The 15,327-nt window shown below is 43.2% G+C and overlaps 3 protein-coding genes across 6 annotated transcripts; 2 read left to right on the top strand and 1 right to left on the bottom strand.

The window, feature by feature from the left end:
- The first annotated feature begins 469 nt into the window (after window positions 1–469).
- LOC125973361 (zinc finger protein 654) lies at window positions 470–6,828 on the top strand. 2 transcript variants are annotated; one of them, XM_049727455.2, is made up of 11 exons: window positions 470–665; window positions 1,393–1,538; window positions 1,643–1,724; window positions 1,792–1,927; window positions 2,006–2,235; window positions 2,334–2,470; window positions 2,563–2,704; window positions 2,802–3,086; window positions 3,163–4,182; window positions 4,263–4,987; window positions 5,089–6,828. In XM_049727455.2, the coding sequence occupies exons 1-11, from the start codon at window positions 486–488 to the stop codon at window positions 6,140–6,142; spliced, it is 4,137 nt and encodes a 1,378-aa protein (XP_049583412.1). In that variant the 5' UTR covers window positions 470–485; the 3' UTR covers window positions 6,143–6,828. The 2 variants fall into 2 exon arrangements, with proteins under 2 accessions (XP_049583412.1, XP_049583413.1); XM_049727456.2 differs by having other exon boundaries at window positions 471–665; window positions 2,006–2,208.
- Window positions 6,829–6,830: 2 nt separating this feature from the next.
- On the bottom strand, window positions 6,831–12,643 carry zgc:152951 (uncharacterized protein LOC569013 homolog). 2 transcript variants are annotated; one of them, XM_049727515.1, is made up of 11 exons: window positions 12,494–12,643; window positions 11,680–11,922; window positions 11,491–11,617; window positions 10,854–11,003; window positions 10,568–10,756; window positions 9,874–9,947; window positions 9,609–9,806; window positions 9,397–9,534; window positions 9,208–9,297; window positions 8,780–8,923; window positions 6,831–8,585 (listed from the first exon to the last, which is right to left on the bottom strand). In XM_049727515.1, the coding sequence occupies exons 2-11, from the start codon at window positions 11,920–11,922 to the stop codon at window positions 8,457–8,459; spliced, it is 1,482 nt and encodes a 493-aa protein (XP_049583472.1). In that variant the 5' UTR covers window positions 12,494–12,643; the 3' UTR covers window positions 6,831–8,456. The 2 variants fall into 2 exon arrangements, with proteins under 2 accessions (XP_049583472.1, XP_049583471.1); XM_049727514.1 differs by having other exon boundaries at window positions 12,483–12,632.
- Window positions 12,644–12,875: 232 nt separating this feature from the next.
- Window positions 12,876–15,239, top strand: c8h3orf38 (chromosome 8 C3orf38 homolog). Of its 2 annotated transcripts, none has more exons than XM_049727564.2 (4): window positions 12,876–13,600; window positions 13,979–14,154; window positions 14,236–14,456; window positions 14,533–15,239. In XM_049727564.2, the coding sequence occupies exons 1-4, from the start codon at window positions 13,474–13,476 to the stop codon at window positions 14,897–14,899; spliced, it is 891 nt and encodes a 296-aa protein (XP_049583521.1). In that variant the 5' UTR covers window positions 12,876–13,473; the 3' UTR covers window positions 14,900–15,239. The 2 variants fall into 2 exon arrangements, with proteins under 2 accessions (XP_049583521.1, XP_049583522.1); XM_049727565.2 differs by lacking the exon at window positions 12,876–13,600 and adding an exon at window positions 13,776–13,848.
- The last annotated feature ends 88 nt before the right edge of the window (window positions 15,240–15,327 follow it).

The raw sequence follows: 15,327 nt of genomic DNA, 5'->3' as shown, positions 1-15,327 counted from the left end.
GGGCAATATGTTTGTATAAATTTGATCCAGATCGCATACTGGCTCTTAGCGATTGGAGTGACCATATGTGATATTATTCTTCCCCCTTGTGGGTTATTGCAGTACTGCAGTGCAATTTGCTGAGACGCTTTTTTTTTTTTTTACTATAGTAAAAATATACTATAGTATAATAATTACAGATTATAATAGCGATGGTGTTTTCATTTCGTTATGTAGCTTAAATTTGGTAAAGGCTCACGCATTTTGTTGCTTCGGAATATATTTATGCGTATATCAAAATTGTTTTTTTTACAAATTCTTTCAGTAACAATCCAGGTCAAACTTTGCTGTGGTGCGTCAAAGTTGTCTAATGAATCACGAGTGCTTTGTGTTGTATGTGTCTTTTATGAAAGCACATCATACAGTTGTTGTCGTTTAGCTTTATTGAGATTCAACACAAGTTTTAATTATAGGGATGCCAGGTTGCGGTGTTTGCTGGTTGGAGGATGTGTTGTAGCCGACCTGGCAACTTGGACTATGCGCCCGATGCGCTCGACAGTATGGCGGACAGCGAAAGTGACATAGAAACTGACGGGCTAGAAATAGCTCTAGAATCATTGTGCCGTCGATATTGCAGCGATGCGTCCACCCTTAAAAGCAAAGACTACTGTTCTGGGTTTTGTGAGGTACGTCGGAACTATTTACGTTCGATATTCCTCGCGTTTCGGTGTGTTGACAACTACAACCGTTCTTGCCTGACGTTAGCATCCCGGTTAGCATCAATGATGCTATTGTCTCCTAAACCTGTCATATAAGCATTAGAAATGAAACTGGGGAAATCCATAAACATATATTTAGGACGAAGGTCCGGTTAAGTCACACCCTGAATATTCAACGTTTTATCACGGGACACTTGGTGATTGTTTACACTGATAGCTTGGCGCTAACGAGTGGCTAACTGTCGTCATGGATGTTATCATTAAGAGAACAAGTGTCACTTGAATCGTGGGATTGTAATGCTGTTGTGTAAATCCTTATTTAATCCCCAATTCCAAGCCGATTAAAAGATTGAACTTGGTTTTATAAAATAATAGTTCTTCAGACATTTGGAAGCATGTGGAGGGGGAAAATGACAGCAAAATGGAGACTCTGCTTTTGTTTTCAAACCTCAATTGAGCCGAGGCACATGTTTTCCATAACAAAAATATCATAACATACCGCCAAAATCCGATATCACAAAAAGTAGACAGTTTATACTAAAATAAAAAATTAGCTCAATTTGCATGCACAATATTTGAGCATAATGATATCCAATACTTGGCTACATATCTCATATTGTGTTGTATGAATCTGGTGACTTGAACTATTTTTCTTCTTTTTGTTTTTGGATGTTTTCATGTTGCCAATGTGCAGTTGGTTGAAGCTTACACGAGCCAATGGCAGGTTCCTCTGCCTCAACTGAAGGTGCTGCGGACAGCGTTGTGCGGTTTCACAAAAGCCACAGCCAAATTCCCCGATGACTGTCAACACGTCCACAATATTCTCAGCCGTCTGGCCTTGTGAGTGATCTCTTTACTTATGTAGTGTCTCTGCATCAAATTAAATCAGTTTGCCCTTTTACTGCTTCAGCTCATTTTTCTAATGACATTGTCTTTTCTTCCAGGAGTATATTTGAGCTTCTACTGTTTTTCAGCAAAGAGGAATTTGGAGAAAGTCCTTTAAAAGACATCTTAGACTCTTATCAGGTGACAAATATTTAGTCAACAATTTGTTAAATTGAATCTGTTGATTATTGTTTGTTTCCTCTTTTAGACATGCCATGCTGAGCTTTTAAGGCACCGGAATGTTTATCTTCAGCATGCAAAGCTGATCATCAAAGCTGGCGGTCCTTGGGAGAACCAGGTGTTGCAAGCAATCCTGAAAGAGACCGACTTGCCTCCTAAAGAAGGTAAAATGTGGCTACATTTCTTTACCGAATACCAAAAAAAAAAGTGATTGTTAACGACTGTATATCTTCCTTTCACAGTTGACGATTACCTAAGCTCAGAGCTGCCTGTTTTCTTGGAGCTGCGGATTCGCTATCTGCAAGCGTGTGAGAGAATACGGGAAGCTATGGCCTTGGCTAAGGTTTGCCTGGAGAGCCACAAGCCTGGGAAACATTTATACCTGCATCAGGCTTATCTGACCTGTCTCTACAAGGCCTCGCTGCATGAAGTCTTTCACAAGCAGGTGCTCAGTGCACGATTTGCATGCCAGGTTGTTTGTTGCGTTTACAAAGTGAACATTAAAAATATTGTGTTCGTATGTAATATCATTTCAAATAATGATGGAGTTGAAATTAATGTTCCTCGCAGATGGCAAAGATTGATGGCCGAGATGCGGTGGAGATCATCTGTAACACCGAGCAAGATGAAAAAGATGAGCTGCTCCTGACATTTTGCAAAGTGTTCCTTGCCCAGCAGCTACAAAACGGAGACATGTATCATATATGGTAAGAAGATTTAGAACAACGGATCTCTTGGGCGTGGTTTGTGATCAGAATAACGGCTAACCCTCCTCATAAATGAAACGGTTTTCTGTCAGGGACCTGGTGTTCATTTGGAGCAGGTTGCATCTTCGAGCCCACCCGTCGACACGGGGCTTCCTGACCGAATGCACTCGGCTGGCTTCCTCCGCAAAGAACGCCCGTGCCATCTTTCCTTTCATCAAAATAGTCAACGCCGAGGTGCGATTGAAAGCATCCGTCTGTGGGACGCTGGCCAAGCCAAAACGAATTCCCGCCTCAAACGTGGAATTTGTCTTCTCTGGGTTTGTTGTGACAGCTGGGCGGCGATGGCGTGCAAGTCTGCATGGAGCTTTGCACCAGGGCCTTGCAGCTGTGTGACGCGCAAGTGGACGACGTGGCTCAGGCTCTGGTATGCAAGACCATTGCTTTCCTCCTGCCCGGAGACCTGGAGATCTGTCGAGCATGCGCCCTGATGGTGTTCTGCCTGGAGCGAAGCCTAGACGCTTACCGAACGGTGCGCCTGCTTTACAAGCATCCCGACCAGGAGCCGCATCCTCACCGCAGCCTCGTCCCGACAAACGTTCGCTTCCAAATTATGCAGGTGGGATGAAGAGAAAGAAGGACCGTGATAACCGAGTCAAGTTCAATTACTAAATATGTTGGATCTCATATTTCAGATGCTGAAGGAACGTCTGTCTTTCGACCCAGAGTTCTGGAGCATCATGGCGCTCAGGACCCGCTGCTTGGCGTTGATAGACGATAAAGTCATTAAGGATGCTCTTATCGAGGAGATGAGTCAAGAAGAAGAGCAGGAGGAGGAGGAAGGCAAATACTGTGATGAGGAGCTAATAAGTACTCGTGTAAATGATTCAAATGCTCACGATGTGAAGTGCTCTGCGACTGAATCTGAGAAAGAGCCGCTTCCACTGGAACACACGTCTGATAGCCACACGCGAAGCTTGTCAAGCGCTGCTCCCGTGAAGAAGAGAACATGGGGCCGGAAACTGCGACGGAAAGTCCGACTTTTGTCTGATGAGGACATCGACCAAGGTGACGATCCGGAATACATGTACAATCTCAAACCCAATTCGTTGTCTAATAAATCTGGATATTCACTACGACGCAATCACACTAAGAGAGAAAACTGCACTTCTGTCAAGCTCCCTCTCAACCGAAAGAGAGAATATTTGTCCCGGTGTGTGAAAAGCCAAATTTTTAAAAGGCAAGGCAAGAAGAAGCGATGGTTGCAAGGTCTTCCCAGGCTGGAAGCGCCACAGAGCGTCCAAGAGAAGGTGGTCGTACTGAAAGGGAAAAAGCGGGGTAGGAAGCCCGCACAGCGATGGGAACTTTATTACCCCGACAATGAAATAGCCCTCTCCAAGGATGAGTCTGGTCTAGGGGAGGACTCTGATAAGCCTCATCTGGAGAATGAAGCTGGGACGGCGAAGGACATAAACGACCGACATGGTGACCTTGGTCGAACGCGAGAGGAAGCTTCCCATATTTGCGCTCAGCCTCAAATTGTCAGCTCAGCCGTCGAAGCTGACCCCGAGCTTGATGGACCGGTCCAGAAATTGCAGAGCTCCCCAATAGAACTGATGCACAATTACCATCTGAAGTCTACAGACGGTGACCCGGCGGACCCCACGGAATTCCCCACGGAAGGGCCGCCAATTATTGAAGAATCATACCGAAAGGTTAGTACGCGGAGTTTACTGGATCTGTTCTGGATCTGTTCTCTATGTATCACATTGAACTGGCTTGTCTTTTGTTTTAGGTCAAAGTGGAGATAAGTTGGAGGGAAAAGTTTCAACGAGCACAAAAGTATGGTTGTCTGAATTTTTACTGCAAGTCTTGTAAGAAAAACTATAAAGGGTTGAACGTGTTGAGGCATATCATCGCCCACTACAAGAGGCGCAACAGGTGCATCATCTGCGGGAAATGCTTCCAGCGCTTCGTTGTCGGCAAAAAGCACATTTGGGATCACATAGAAGAAATGTGTAAGAACCATAAAGACTCTGACGCCGAGGGAGCTGAAACCACCAACGGGACGATGGGTAATCCGGTCGAGGCTCCCGGCGAAAACCAAACGCCAAACGAGGAACCTCGGAAGAAACTGGGCAAGGTCAAAGTTTCCAGCCTCAGTCGGGAAGATCGAATCATGCGAAACCTCCGTATTGCCGTCAAAAAGTTCCAAGGCATGTGCAAGAAGTCCAACAAAGACACCACGGCGACTCAGTTCGACTTTAAGGACGAGCAGGTGGTCATTCAGGACGATCTGATCATCATCAAAGCTCCCGCAAAGGAGGGCGAGGCGGCGGGAGAAAACGGCTACGACGCCATCGGCAAGTACGTCTTGTGCCCTTCCGCGTCCTGCGACCGAGTGTTTATGAAATACGGCAGCAACCTGACCAAGCACGCCGTCAAATGTCACCTCAGTGAAGACCAGGTGCTGGAAAAGACCTTTGTCTGGGCCAAGCACAAATGCAGCTTCTGCAATCGGTAAGAATTTCCTTCATGACTTTGGCGCTTGTGTGAATGCGCTGCTTTCCTATTCATTCAACTCTAAAGAAGGTTCTTGATCTTTGTTCTTGTTGCTACAGCAACCTTCAGTTTGTCCAGTATTACAAGGAGCACATCAGGCGCCACGACCCTTCCCTGCCACACTTCTGCTCCCACGTGCAATGCGACCAGCACTTCTTGACGGCGCAAGAACTCCGAGAGCACATGAACTCTCACGCCCCGTTCAGCCCCGCCTGCGCTTTCGCCAACTGCAACAGGCAGTTCTCCAACATCATGAGCCTCTACGACCACGAGTGGAGACACTACGTGCCGCCGCCTCAGAGGGACGAGGTCGGTCGGCAGCAGAGGCAAAGCGACGAGGCTCCGTGGAAGAAGCGGCTGAAGGTTGAGGAGAGGTGGTCGCAGAGCAAGCAGGTCAAACGGGAGACATTGGTAGTTGAGAACTCCTCCGAGGGAAATGTCGCGCCAGGAGGAGACGGTGAGGTGATCGCGCAAGGAGACGGCGAGGCCATCGCGCCAGAAGGAGACGCCGAGACGATCGCGCCGGATAGCGAAGCGGCTTTTTTGCAGGAGGCGGAGATCATCCAGAAGCCTGTCAACGGATTCGAGGAAGCGAAACAAAGCCAAGACTCGAAAGGATGCAAGCGCGCCACGGCTAAAAAAAACCATCACAAAAAGAAGTTCAGGTTTACTAGCGACAAGCCCGTTGTGGACCCCTTGAACATCAAGGAGAGGGCCAAAAACACCACGCTGTCCGATGGCGTGGAGAGTAAGTTGGAGAAGGGGCTCGTCGCAGAGCACAAAAGCTTCAGCCCTCCAGATCCTTCCTACGCAACGCCCTTCTACGCAACGCCCTTCACCCGGCTCCCGCCCTGCACCTACATGGACGAGGCTCAGCTGTCCATGCGCAAGCGGAGATGCACGGAGCAGGACGCGCACGTGCAAAATCACGCCCATACGGATGTTTCAGCGTGCCACGAGAAGCCCGAGAGCAAAGGTCACCGTGAGCAGAAGATCAGACATCGATGTGACAAGTGTCTCTCCTCCTTCGGCAGCGTCCAAGAGCTCCAGAAACACAAAGCTCTCAACACCTGCTCAGCTCTCTTTGGATTTGACTCGGATGACGAAAGTTAACACGCCTTATGGAATTCTGCTGGTTTGACCAAAAATTTCGAGTTTCTTTTTATTTTGGTTAGGATTTGAGAAGGACTGCGACTCTAGTGTAAGATGCACATTTACACTGTAAGCGGATCAAGACGGCTTTGACTGTTTCTCAGTGCTCATCTGTCATCGGAAACACCAGAATGTCATCGGGTCTTCTTGCATCGTAGCTCATGCCATTTCCTAGCTAGTCCTTCAAAGTAGGTCGAATTGATAGAAAATAGAACTAATCTGTTAATACTCTTTCTTCTCTAACTGTCTTCCAAATGTGTCACTCTCAAGCACTGAGGGCCGATCAAAAGAGGTTAAGAGGAATTTCTGATTTATGAAATGTATTTTTTGAGGTCTTCCACATTTCGATTAGGTTTATGGAAACATAAGTGGAGCCTTTTAGTCAAGCAATCATGGAAATCTGCCCGGATCTCCTCAGTATTAAATTACATAGGAAGCAACATGTGAGTTGCAACGGGTCTTAAGTTGTGTACAAATCCTTGGTCTTTAAGTTGTTGATTTTTTTTTTTCTTTTGGGGTATGTATGAGATTTGCTTATTTATGTGTACAAATGTAAAAAATATATATTTGTTATGGTATAAGGCCAAACTATTTTTGTTACATAAAATGACTAAAATCTGTTTGATTAAACAAATGGAATAAATGCAGCTGGTAGTATATTTGTTTTATTTAAGCATTGCATATTTCATTCATAAACATATTGCTTTCAGTTCCAAAAAACGATTGAACCTTGATTTTTTGCATTTCATCCTCATAGCAGAATTGTAGAAAATGTGCAGTCAATTAATTGCATATCATAATCACTTTGAGTGTGGTAGAGTCGTAAACATCTCTGCCATAGAATGAATGACCATCACATAGTGACCCTGCCTTGGGAAAATTGTGAGAACTCCAGCAGCCAAGAAAAATAAGCAGTAACAAAGGCAGTGCATTCAGGAATTTCAGGCTGCATTAATTCCTACATGCAGTTCAGATTTAACATGCTGCTCGTACTATTGCTTTGGTGCGCTTTATAAAACACAAAGATGGAATTTATGATGACCATTAAGCAAAAAAATCTACATCTAATGCATAATAAAGTTAATCACTTAAACGAATATAACTGGAAACTATACAAATTAGGTTGATTAGACTTATTTGTAAATATAGATTTAAAATATTGCGACAACTCGCACCATAAAGAGTGCTACCATATACTACCGTTTCCGCTTTATTAGCTGAAGCTTTAAAAATATTTTATTTTGAAAGGTTTCACGGATTCTTCTTTACTTTTGTTAATGACTGACACTTGACACATGTCAAGTTGTTTCGGTCGTGTGACGCGAAACTGAAATCCTCAATTTAACAAAATGAGTAACATAACCAGACGTTTTGAAAAAATCTTTGCAACGGGGAAATGGCCCAGTGTGGATTGCAAACAAGAGCTCACGCCCAAGAAGGAAAAGAAAGTTCATTTACGCCTTCAAAACGGATTCGTCAACAAAAGTAAGTGGAGCGCGTCATACTTTGTGGCTAAACGCATTGCTTAAAAAAAAACAGAAGAAGCAAATATTGGTTAAAAACAAACAGTATTGATGTAACATTGAAACTAAATAGTCGAAGACGAAAACTGAGAGAATTTTTGCTGTAATTATAGTTAGTTTGGTTAGTTTTGTAGACGTAAAATATAGTTTGTTTTTATAAAAGCATTTTCGTTTTTATTTAATTTCGTTAACTAAAATGTTTTTAAATTGCAATATATGCAGGACAACACAAAAACGTCATTTTTAAGATCATATCTTAACCCTCTGTACCCCTTTCTGTGCTTATCTACCATCATCTGAGGCTCATTGCTACAAAAGAGCACCACCTTTTTAAAAAGATTTACATATTCGACCTTAAATTTACATTTAGGTTAAAACTACAGCTTATTTGTCACTACAATGCATTTTGGGGGTCAAAATTGTCCTACTCTGCTTAAGTGACATCATGAAAATTAGCTTGTTTGAATACTTTGAAAAGTTACGCAAGACTCCTGAGTGTCCCATATTGCATGAAAATTATTATTAAATATGACAGAGATTTTTGCAGACTTATCTTGTGCACATTATTTTCTGAATTATATTGCTGCACAACGAGCGGTTACAATTAGACGGTAAAGTGCAAACAGTTCTCTCCCACCATTAATAAATTATTCAGATTTTGCATAAACGGTCGGGAAGAGAAGAAGAAGAAGAAGAAGAAGAGGAGAAGCCTATTGGCAAGACATCAAAGAGATGCAGAGAGGATTTTGTTCTTACAGCCTGCTGTTGGGGCTCCAGTCGTACGGTAGGTAGCTGATTTTGACCTTTCCAGCAGAAAGAACACTCTTCAAGCTAGTCTTCTTTGGGGAGTCGCTCATGTGCTTCAGCACCCACTTCAGCAGCTGGAAGAAAGATGAGAGGAGTATCAAGGATTTAGTTTGAGGCCTCCACAGCCATTTTAAGGGGTGCCCCCCTTAAAAAGGATTTCTAATTGCATAGGCCTGCCACTAGATGGCAGAAAAGTAGTTGAATTGGATCATAAGGCAGCAACACAATTTAATCAAAGATGGTGTTTATAGAAATTGTGGGCAGGTACCTCCTCATCAGTTCCTCCAAAGTCAACCTTGTACCACTTGAAAATCTGACTGAGTCGGACTTCTTTTTTGCCCATATCCACGTCGCAGGCATCGTCATCCTCCAAAAAAGCCTCGGCTGCCGTGCGGAGCTGCTTGTCAATGTCCTGACAAAATTAAAAGGAAGTTAAAAATGTACTTGTAATCAAATATTTTGTGAATTAAACAGGCAGCTGTTTTCATCCATCTCAGGGGGGCGGCCATTTTGCCACTTGCTGTCAACTGAAAATGACATCACAGTTGCCATCTCAGTTTTCTGAAACTGAGCTGTGATTGGTTGTGCCCTGAGACCTGACAACTGTGATGTCATTTTCAGTCGACAAGTTGATTTACTTTGACTCTATCTTAGTTGTTACTGGAAGTAACTGAGCTGAAAACATGGGAAGCATACTTGTGGCGTGTAGGTTTTGATGGGAGGACAGCTTTTGGCGCCACAGTTCAAGGCAAAATGAATGAGCGGTTCAGCGTCTTTGAGCGCCACCTGTGGGACATAACAGGAAGTGATTGAAACAGATCAGATTGAGTTCAATTGACGTCTAATGTCACAAAATAAGATATTCCATGATCTCCGCTAGCATACTTGTAGTCGGGGGTCTGTTTTGGAGAAGGGTCTTCGAAGCTGTGCCACCCCTTTCCTGTTTCCTCTCAGAACGCCGTTCTCAATATCCTGTAAGGTGAAGATTTCTCCTCCAATCAGATAGCTGACGTAGTTGAAGAACTGGAGAAAGACACAAACCAGTTACCGGGAGGATTCTAGAAAACACGAAGCGGTCGAGAGGGTTCAGGTCTTACTCGGTATCTCTGCCAACTGCTTTTGGGGGCTCCCATGCGGAGATAACCGTGGATGACCAAAGCGTTGTAGATGTTGATGAAGAAGGCTAGAGTCTCCTCACGGGAGAGCGAGAGGAGCTTGATCCTCTGCAGCTGAATGGCTAGTTCAGAGTAGCGTTGAAAAGCCGGGTTCTCCGACATGCCTTTGTAGTCCACCGACTGAAAAGAAAAAATATTATTAAAATTGATTTCAAATCAAACGATCAAGACCCGTCTGAGTCGTCACCTTGCCGTCGGCAGAGAGATGCTCCGTGAACAGCTTGAGGATTAGTTCACGCAAAAGTAAGGAGAGTTCCGCCGCTAAGGGAGAGAGGAAAGAAAGATAATTGATTATAAGACATGATAAACTGCTGGATGCCATCTTTCACCCCAAGTCAGCTGGGATAGTTTTCAGCTCATCCGGCGGCATTTACTCAAAAACCGGAAAAAAAGACCAACAATGATGTTAACATGACCAAAAATGTTAATACAGAACTGCACATGTGACAATATAGGAAATGCAAGAAGAAAGCCACACTCGAGCAAATTAGTTTGAAAGTCAGACACGAAACTCATTAGCAACAATATGTAAGAGAGCAGACAAAGGGAGAATTAATTCCAAGATGAATCTGGTGGTTAAAAATGGGCTTCAATAACAATATACATTCTTTTTTTTTTTTTTTTTAATGACAGTTTTGGAAGAGTTGGGCCTTCCCCAAACTGTCTGCACAAAGTTGAAGCCACTGAATCATCCAAACCGAGACAATACGATTGTGTCTCCAGACTTTAGTCCATTAGTCTTGATCAAACCTAGTTTTTACCACCAAGTTAGCAAAAGCCGCCACCCCAAAGGAACCTTTTGGACCTAGCAAGCAGCCATGACAAAGACGCTCAGGAAGGACAGTCAGCTCGGGCCACTGCTGGTCGGCGGCCCGACATACCATCGAGGGGACTGCAGGACGCCGTCTGTCCTGTGTTGAGTGCGGAATGCGGGTCGTCCTCCAGCAACCTGAACAGCGCGTCTCCGCTGGCTGATCCAAATCTGCCATCTGTCTCCCCGCGCTCTCGGACAATGACCATGTACTTCTTGAACAATAATCCCTGGCCCACACTTATGGCTTGACCTTGGTCTAGCGCACACACAGGACCACAGTCAAGGCTGGACATGACCCAGTTTTACGTCTTGGTAGAAATGGGCTGGAGTTGCTGCTCTTGAACCTTGCTTACCCATGCCCTTGTTCTGGAGCCAGGCAAGCAGTTGGTCCTTGGAAAAGCTCTTCTTGTACAAAGTCAGGCCCTTTCTATGAGTGCCAATCACGTTAGCATCTTTAAGTTCCGCAACCAGGTCAGCCAACTTGTCTTTCTCACACTCAAATTCTGACAAGGAGTCCAACAACAGAAACTTTACATCTCTCGCATTTGTGCATTTAGGCAACAGAGACTCTCCACGCTTTGCTTTTTTTAGCTGCAGGTACATCAGGTACATGTGAAATGAAATCATAAATATGTATTATAATAAACTATTAGTTACGCCCTCTAGCTCCCTCACACGTCACTCTGCTATAGCCGCTTGGTTTGCGATAGTTTTAGTTTCTACAGCCTTGAAACTTTAGTTTCCAGGAGATGAACACACTATGTTGAAAGACCAAATGTTGCACATGTGCTAGCTAAAGTTTCACAACAAATGTGACTGCGCAATAAAAGCTCTGTAAATATACTGTGTGACAAAAAAGTGGACAATTTGAATCATTTTGAGAGACCAAAATCTCTGCAGCCTTGCATTCTTGTCAGTGTGTACAGATGGTAATGTTTGATGTGCCTTTTCCTTTTCTTACAAAACTATATAACGTGTGCAACAACATACGTTTGTCATGAGGGTCCGCATCCAAAGCAGCACCTGGTGACTCTTTGACCCCCGGTAGCGGTGGAGCGTCAGCTGTAAGAGGTTCCTCTTTGACCATCTTCACCAACTTTTGAAGCTCCTCTGGAGCCTTCAAACAAATTCACAAGTCAAAGTGTGTTGTTGTATCATCAAACACTTTTGTTTCTTCACCATTTTTTTCAGTTTTTCAGTGCCGCCAATGTAAAGGCTGTTGAAGAATATTTGAGGGACTGTGACCCGTCCGCCTGACAGCTTCTTCACCGGCGCCTGCAACTCGGGATGCTCATTGAGATCGACGTCGCAAATCGGAAGTCCTAAGGGTGCCAGAAAGGCTTTCGCCTGCCGGCAGTGTGGGCAGCCTTTGATGGAGTAGATGGTCACCCGACCCTTGTCGCTGTTTTTAAACTCCTCCATCTACAGAAACAGAACATTGTTTTAACGTTCTGCTTTTTTTTCTACATGGATTTTGTATGAAACCTTCTATAGTCAAATGCCACAAAATACTGTTTTTTTTTTTGTTTAATACAATTCTTTATTCACATGAAAAGACATTTAATAATAATACATTACATTTGAGAATGTTTAAAATGCAACCATAGCGTGTTAATCCGGTTGTCATTTCCCCCTACGAGGAATTTCTTTAGCGCATCGTGCAAGTCAATCAGCAGTCAGCTCAAAACACTGTTTTTGACTTTTTGCTATCTGTTATTCATATTTTAGTAACGAATTGTGACTCCTCTTTTGTCTTTAACGTCAACAGCAATCAAAATCAATGTTCAACATTTAGGAGCAAGGTCCAGGGTCCAAATTTTTTTAAGACTCTCAAAACAATTATTTTCCTTTTTAGGGACATTTTGTATACGACTAAATAGATAATACAACTGAAGACACGCTACTGCCCAAATATTTTAGCGTGATTAAACAAGTTGCGCTGGTAAATAATGAGCTATTACATACTAGTGCACGTCACATACCTGGAAATTACCTGCAAATCGTGTTCGAATTTTCCTGGTGATCGTAGAATGAACTGTTAAATAATACCCTTAATTGAAATAAGTGAGAAAATTGCCCAACATGAGCGATTTTTTTAAGGTTACCCAAATTAAAATAATGTTCAGATGAAACTGACGTTTCGACTGCTCAACATAACATTATCGATTAACTGTGTTCGGGCTACTGCGGCTAGCTGGCTCATCTTGAAGATGCGTTCAGGGGCACCTGGAATTCTAAACGTTATGTTTCTTCTACGAAAAAAAAAAGAATCTTTCATCTTATTTGGTAAAAATATTGAAGCAAATTATATTGTATGGTTGATGTATCACTAATTCCCTAATGTCAAATTTGTATATTTTTAAATTTTGCGTCTAGTTTTACATAGATTTTCTGAATTCCGCGGAATTTTATATACCAGACTTTTAGGGCGCCGTATGATTGGCTGCTTCACCCAGGCATGACACGCCCTAAACTACGCCCATAAAATTACACAATTCCATGAAATGATTATGTAATATACATAATTTGTACAAAACGTCATCAAGTTGGTTAGGGAGCGGGTTAAGTTTAATGGGTTTCATAATCACGTTGCCACTCCTTTGCTTGCAGCCTGGATGCAACAATCGTTCATATTGCATATGTTCATATTCAGCAGCCAATCATATTTTAGCAGGGCGGGTCCTGCCGAGAAATTAAGTGGGACGCTGAGCGACCCATATCGGACTTCCCCATTTGGTGGATCTTTTTTTTCTCGACCAAAACATTACCATTTTATCACCTTTGACATCAAACTGTCCTAAAAAACAACTCCCTTAATACAATCGCACTTTATTGCTTATTAACAGAAAAATGAATTGCAGATTTTAATGCGGAACTACTGTTCCTCTTCTTGTTTTGCCCGAATATGTTTGGAATCGGACTAGGCTGTGTTGCTGAAAGACAAGCCTGTTTGTTTACTTCGATGCTAATAAAATGTCGATCCTGTCAGGACCAGAGCGTTCTGGTTGTTTAGAAATACTGAATTTGATGTCGAAAGAGGACCTACTTTCACTGACTGACACTGTCACCAATAAAATGATTGCGGTGGAGGACATTCCAGGTAAACGTCTTCTCGGAGATACTTAGCAAGTCAGTGAAATGTTTACTTAGCATGTCTTGTTCAATGTCTTAATACAATGTCGACATACCTTGTTTTTGGTTGCACTAAGTTCATTTTGTTTTTACTTGTTAATCACTTCACTGGTTCTTTTATCTCAAACAAAATATTTTAGGTTGCATTACCTGACATATTTTCAGGTTGTACTTCCGGGTCTGATGAAGGCGGAAGTACAAGCCGAAACATGTCAGGTAACGCAACCTAAAATATTTTGTTTGAGCTAAAAGAACCAGTGAAGTGTACCTTGTTTTTTGGTGAACATTTTGCACTAAAGAGAAGTGTAACGGTCCTTCTTCTTTCATTTAATATTTTTTATTAAAGAGGCCAGAGCAACAATCCTCTCCTTCTCTAAAAGTGCAGAGGAGCTGCTGAAAAGGAAGAAGGTCCACCGTGAGATTATATTCAAGTACCTGGCCCAAGAGGGGGTGGCAATGCCCCCCAGTAGTGAGAAACACCTATTGGTGAAGAGGACGCTGGAGCTATGGTCAAGTGCAGAGGTAGGGGCATATTGAAACATTTGGACACACTAAAGTAAGCAGATTTTTTAAAAACATGTTTAAACATTATTGTGATCACAGAGAGCGACAGATGACCCCACGAAGAGACCAACGCCAAACACAGACACTGAAACAGCAAACGTGAAGGCTGACGGTGACTGCGACACTTGGATTCTGGGGCAGCAGTTCTGCATTTGGTTTTTCAAGCTGTTGAACAGTCAAAACCCATCACTGGGCCACCAAGCTCAAGACTGGGGACCACAGCACTTCTGGCAAGATGCGAAACTCCGCCTTGCTGCCAGGTGTCATGTCAAACACTTAGTGGCCACAGTCTAAGATCAATAGACTTTTTTTTACTGTTGCACTTGTCTTCCTCAGAGCTGCCAATGACCAGTTGGAGGAGTTTGTGGGTGCAGATCTGGTCAGCAGCCGTCTACTGGCCTTGACCAAGGAGGAGCGTCTCTATTTCAGCCCCAATTTGGAGCCGCGCGGCCTCAAGGCACTGTCCTCCCCCCACGGCCTGGTTCTGGTGGCTGTTGCCGGAACCATCCACAGAGACACCGTCTGCCTTGGCATGTTTGAGGAAGTAGTTGGACTTATTCGCGCCCCGCTGGATAACAGCAACTGGAAGATCAAGTTTATCAACATGAAGATCCAAGGGCAGGATGCTCTGGGTGGGACGCAGACAACAGCACCAACCTTGACTTATGACTCCAGTGAACTGAAGATGCTCTGTACTTTATGATGATGTCTGTTTCATGTGTTACATTTTACAAGTTTAACTGAAAACTCTGTTTGTATTTATGAACATAACCAAATCACACTGGGTTTGACTCTTCTTAGAATAATGCCAATGTGTGTGCTTCAGTCGATTCGGATGCATTACCTAAAGCATGAAAAAAAAGTTGTTGTTTTTTTCACAACCAATTCTTATAGATTTTTTAGATTTTATTTTACCATGTTGAAAGATTTGTTGATAGATCTGTTAGATTTTATTTTCCCATCTTTTAAGATTTGTTGATCTCTGCCCTCATGACAACCATCACATAAATATGTATATATCAAATAAAGCATTTATATTGGTTCTTTGGATTTCAAAACATTCAACTAAAATTGAATGGGGGTTTTCCCCCCCATAGTCATATGCGGTCTCTTCAGTCGACTGAGCTTAGC

The sequence above is a fragment of the Syngnathus scovelli genome, chromosome 8, assembly GCF_024217435.2.
Source record: "Syngnathus scovelli strain Florida chromosome 8, RoL_Ssco_1.2, whole genome shotgun sequence".
NCBI classification, from domain to species: Eukaryota; Metazoa; Chordata; class Actinopteri; order Syngnathiformes; family Syngnathidae; genus Syngnathus; species Syngnathus scovelli.
This window is presented reverse-complemented; position numbering and strand designations above follow the sequence as displayed.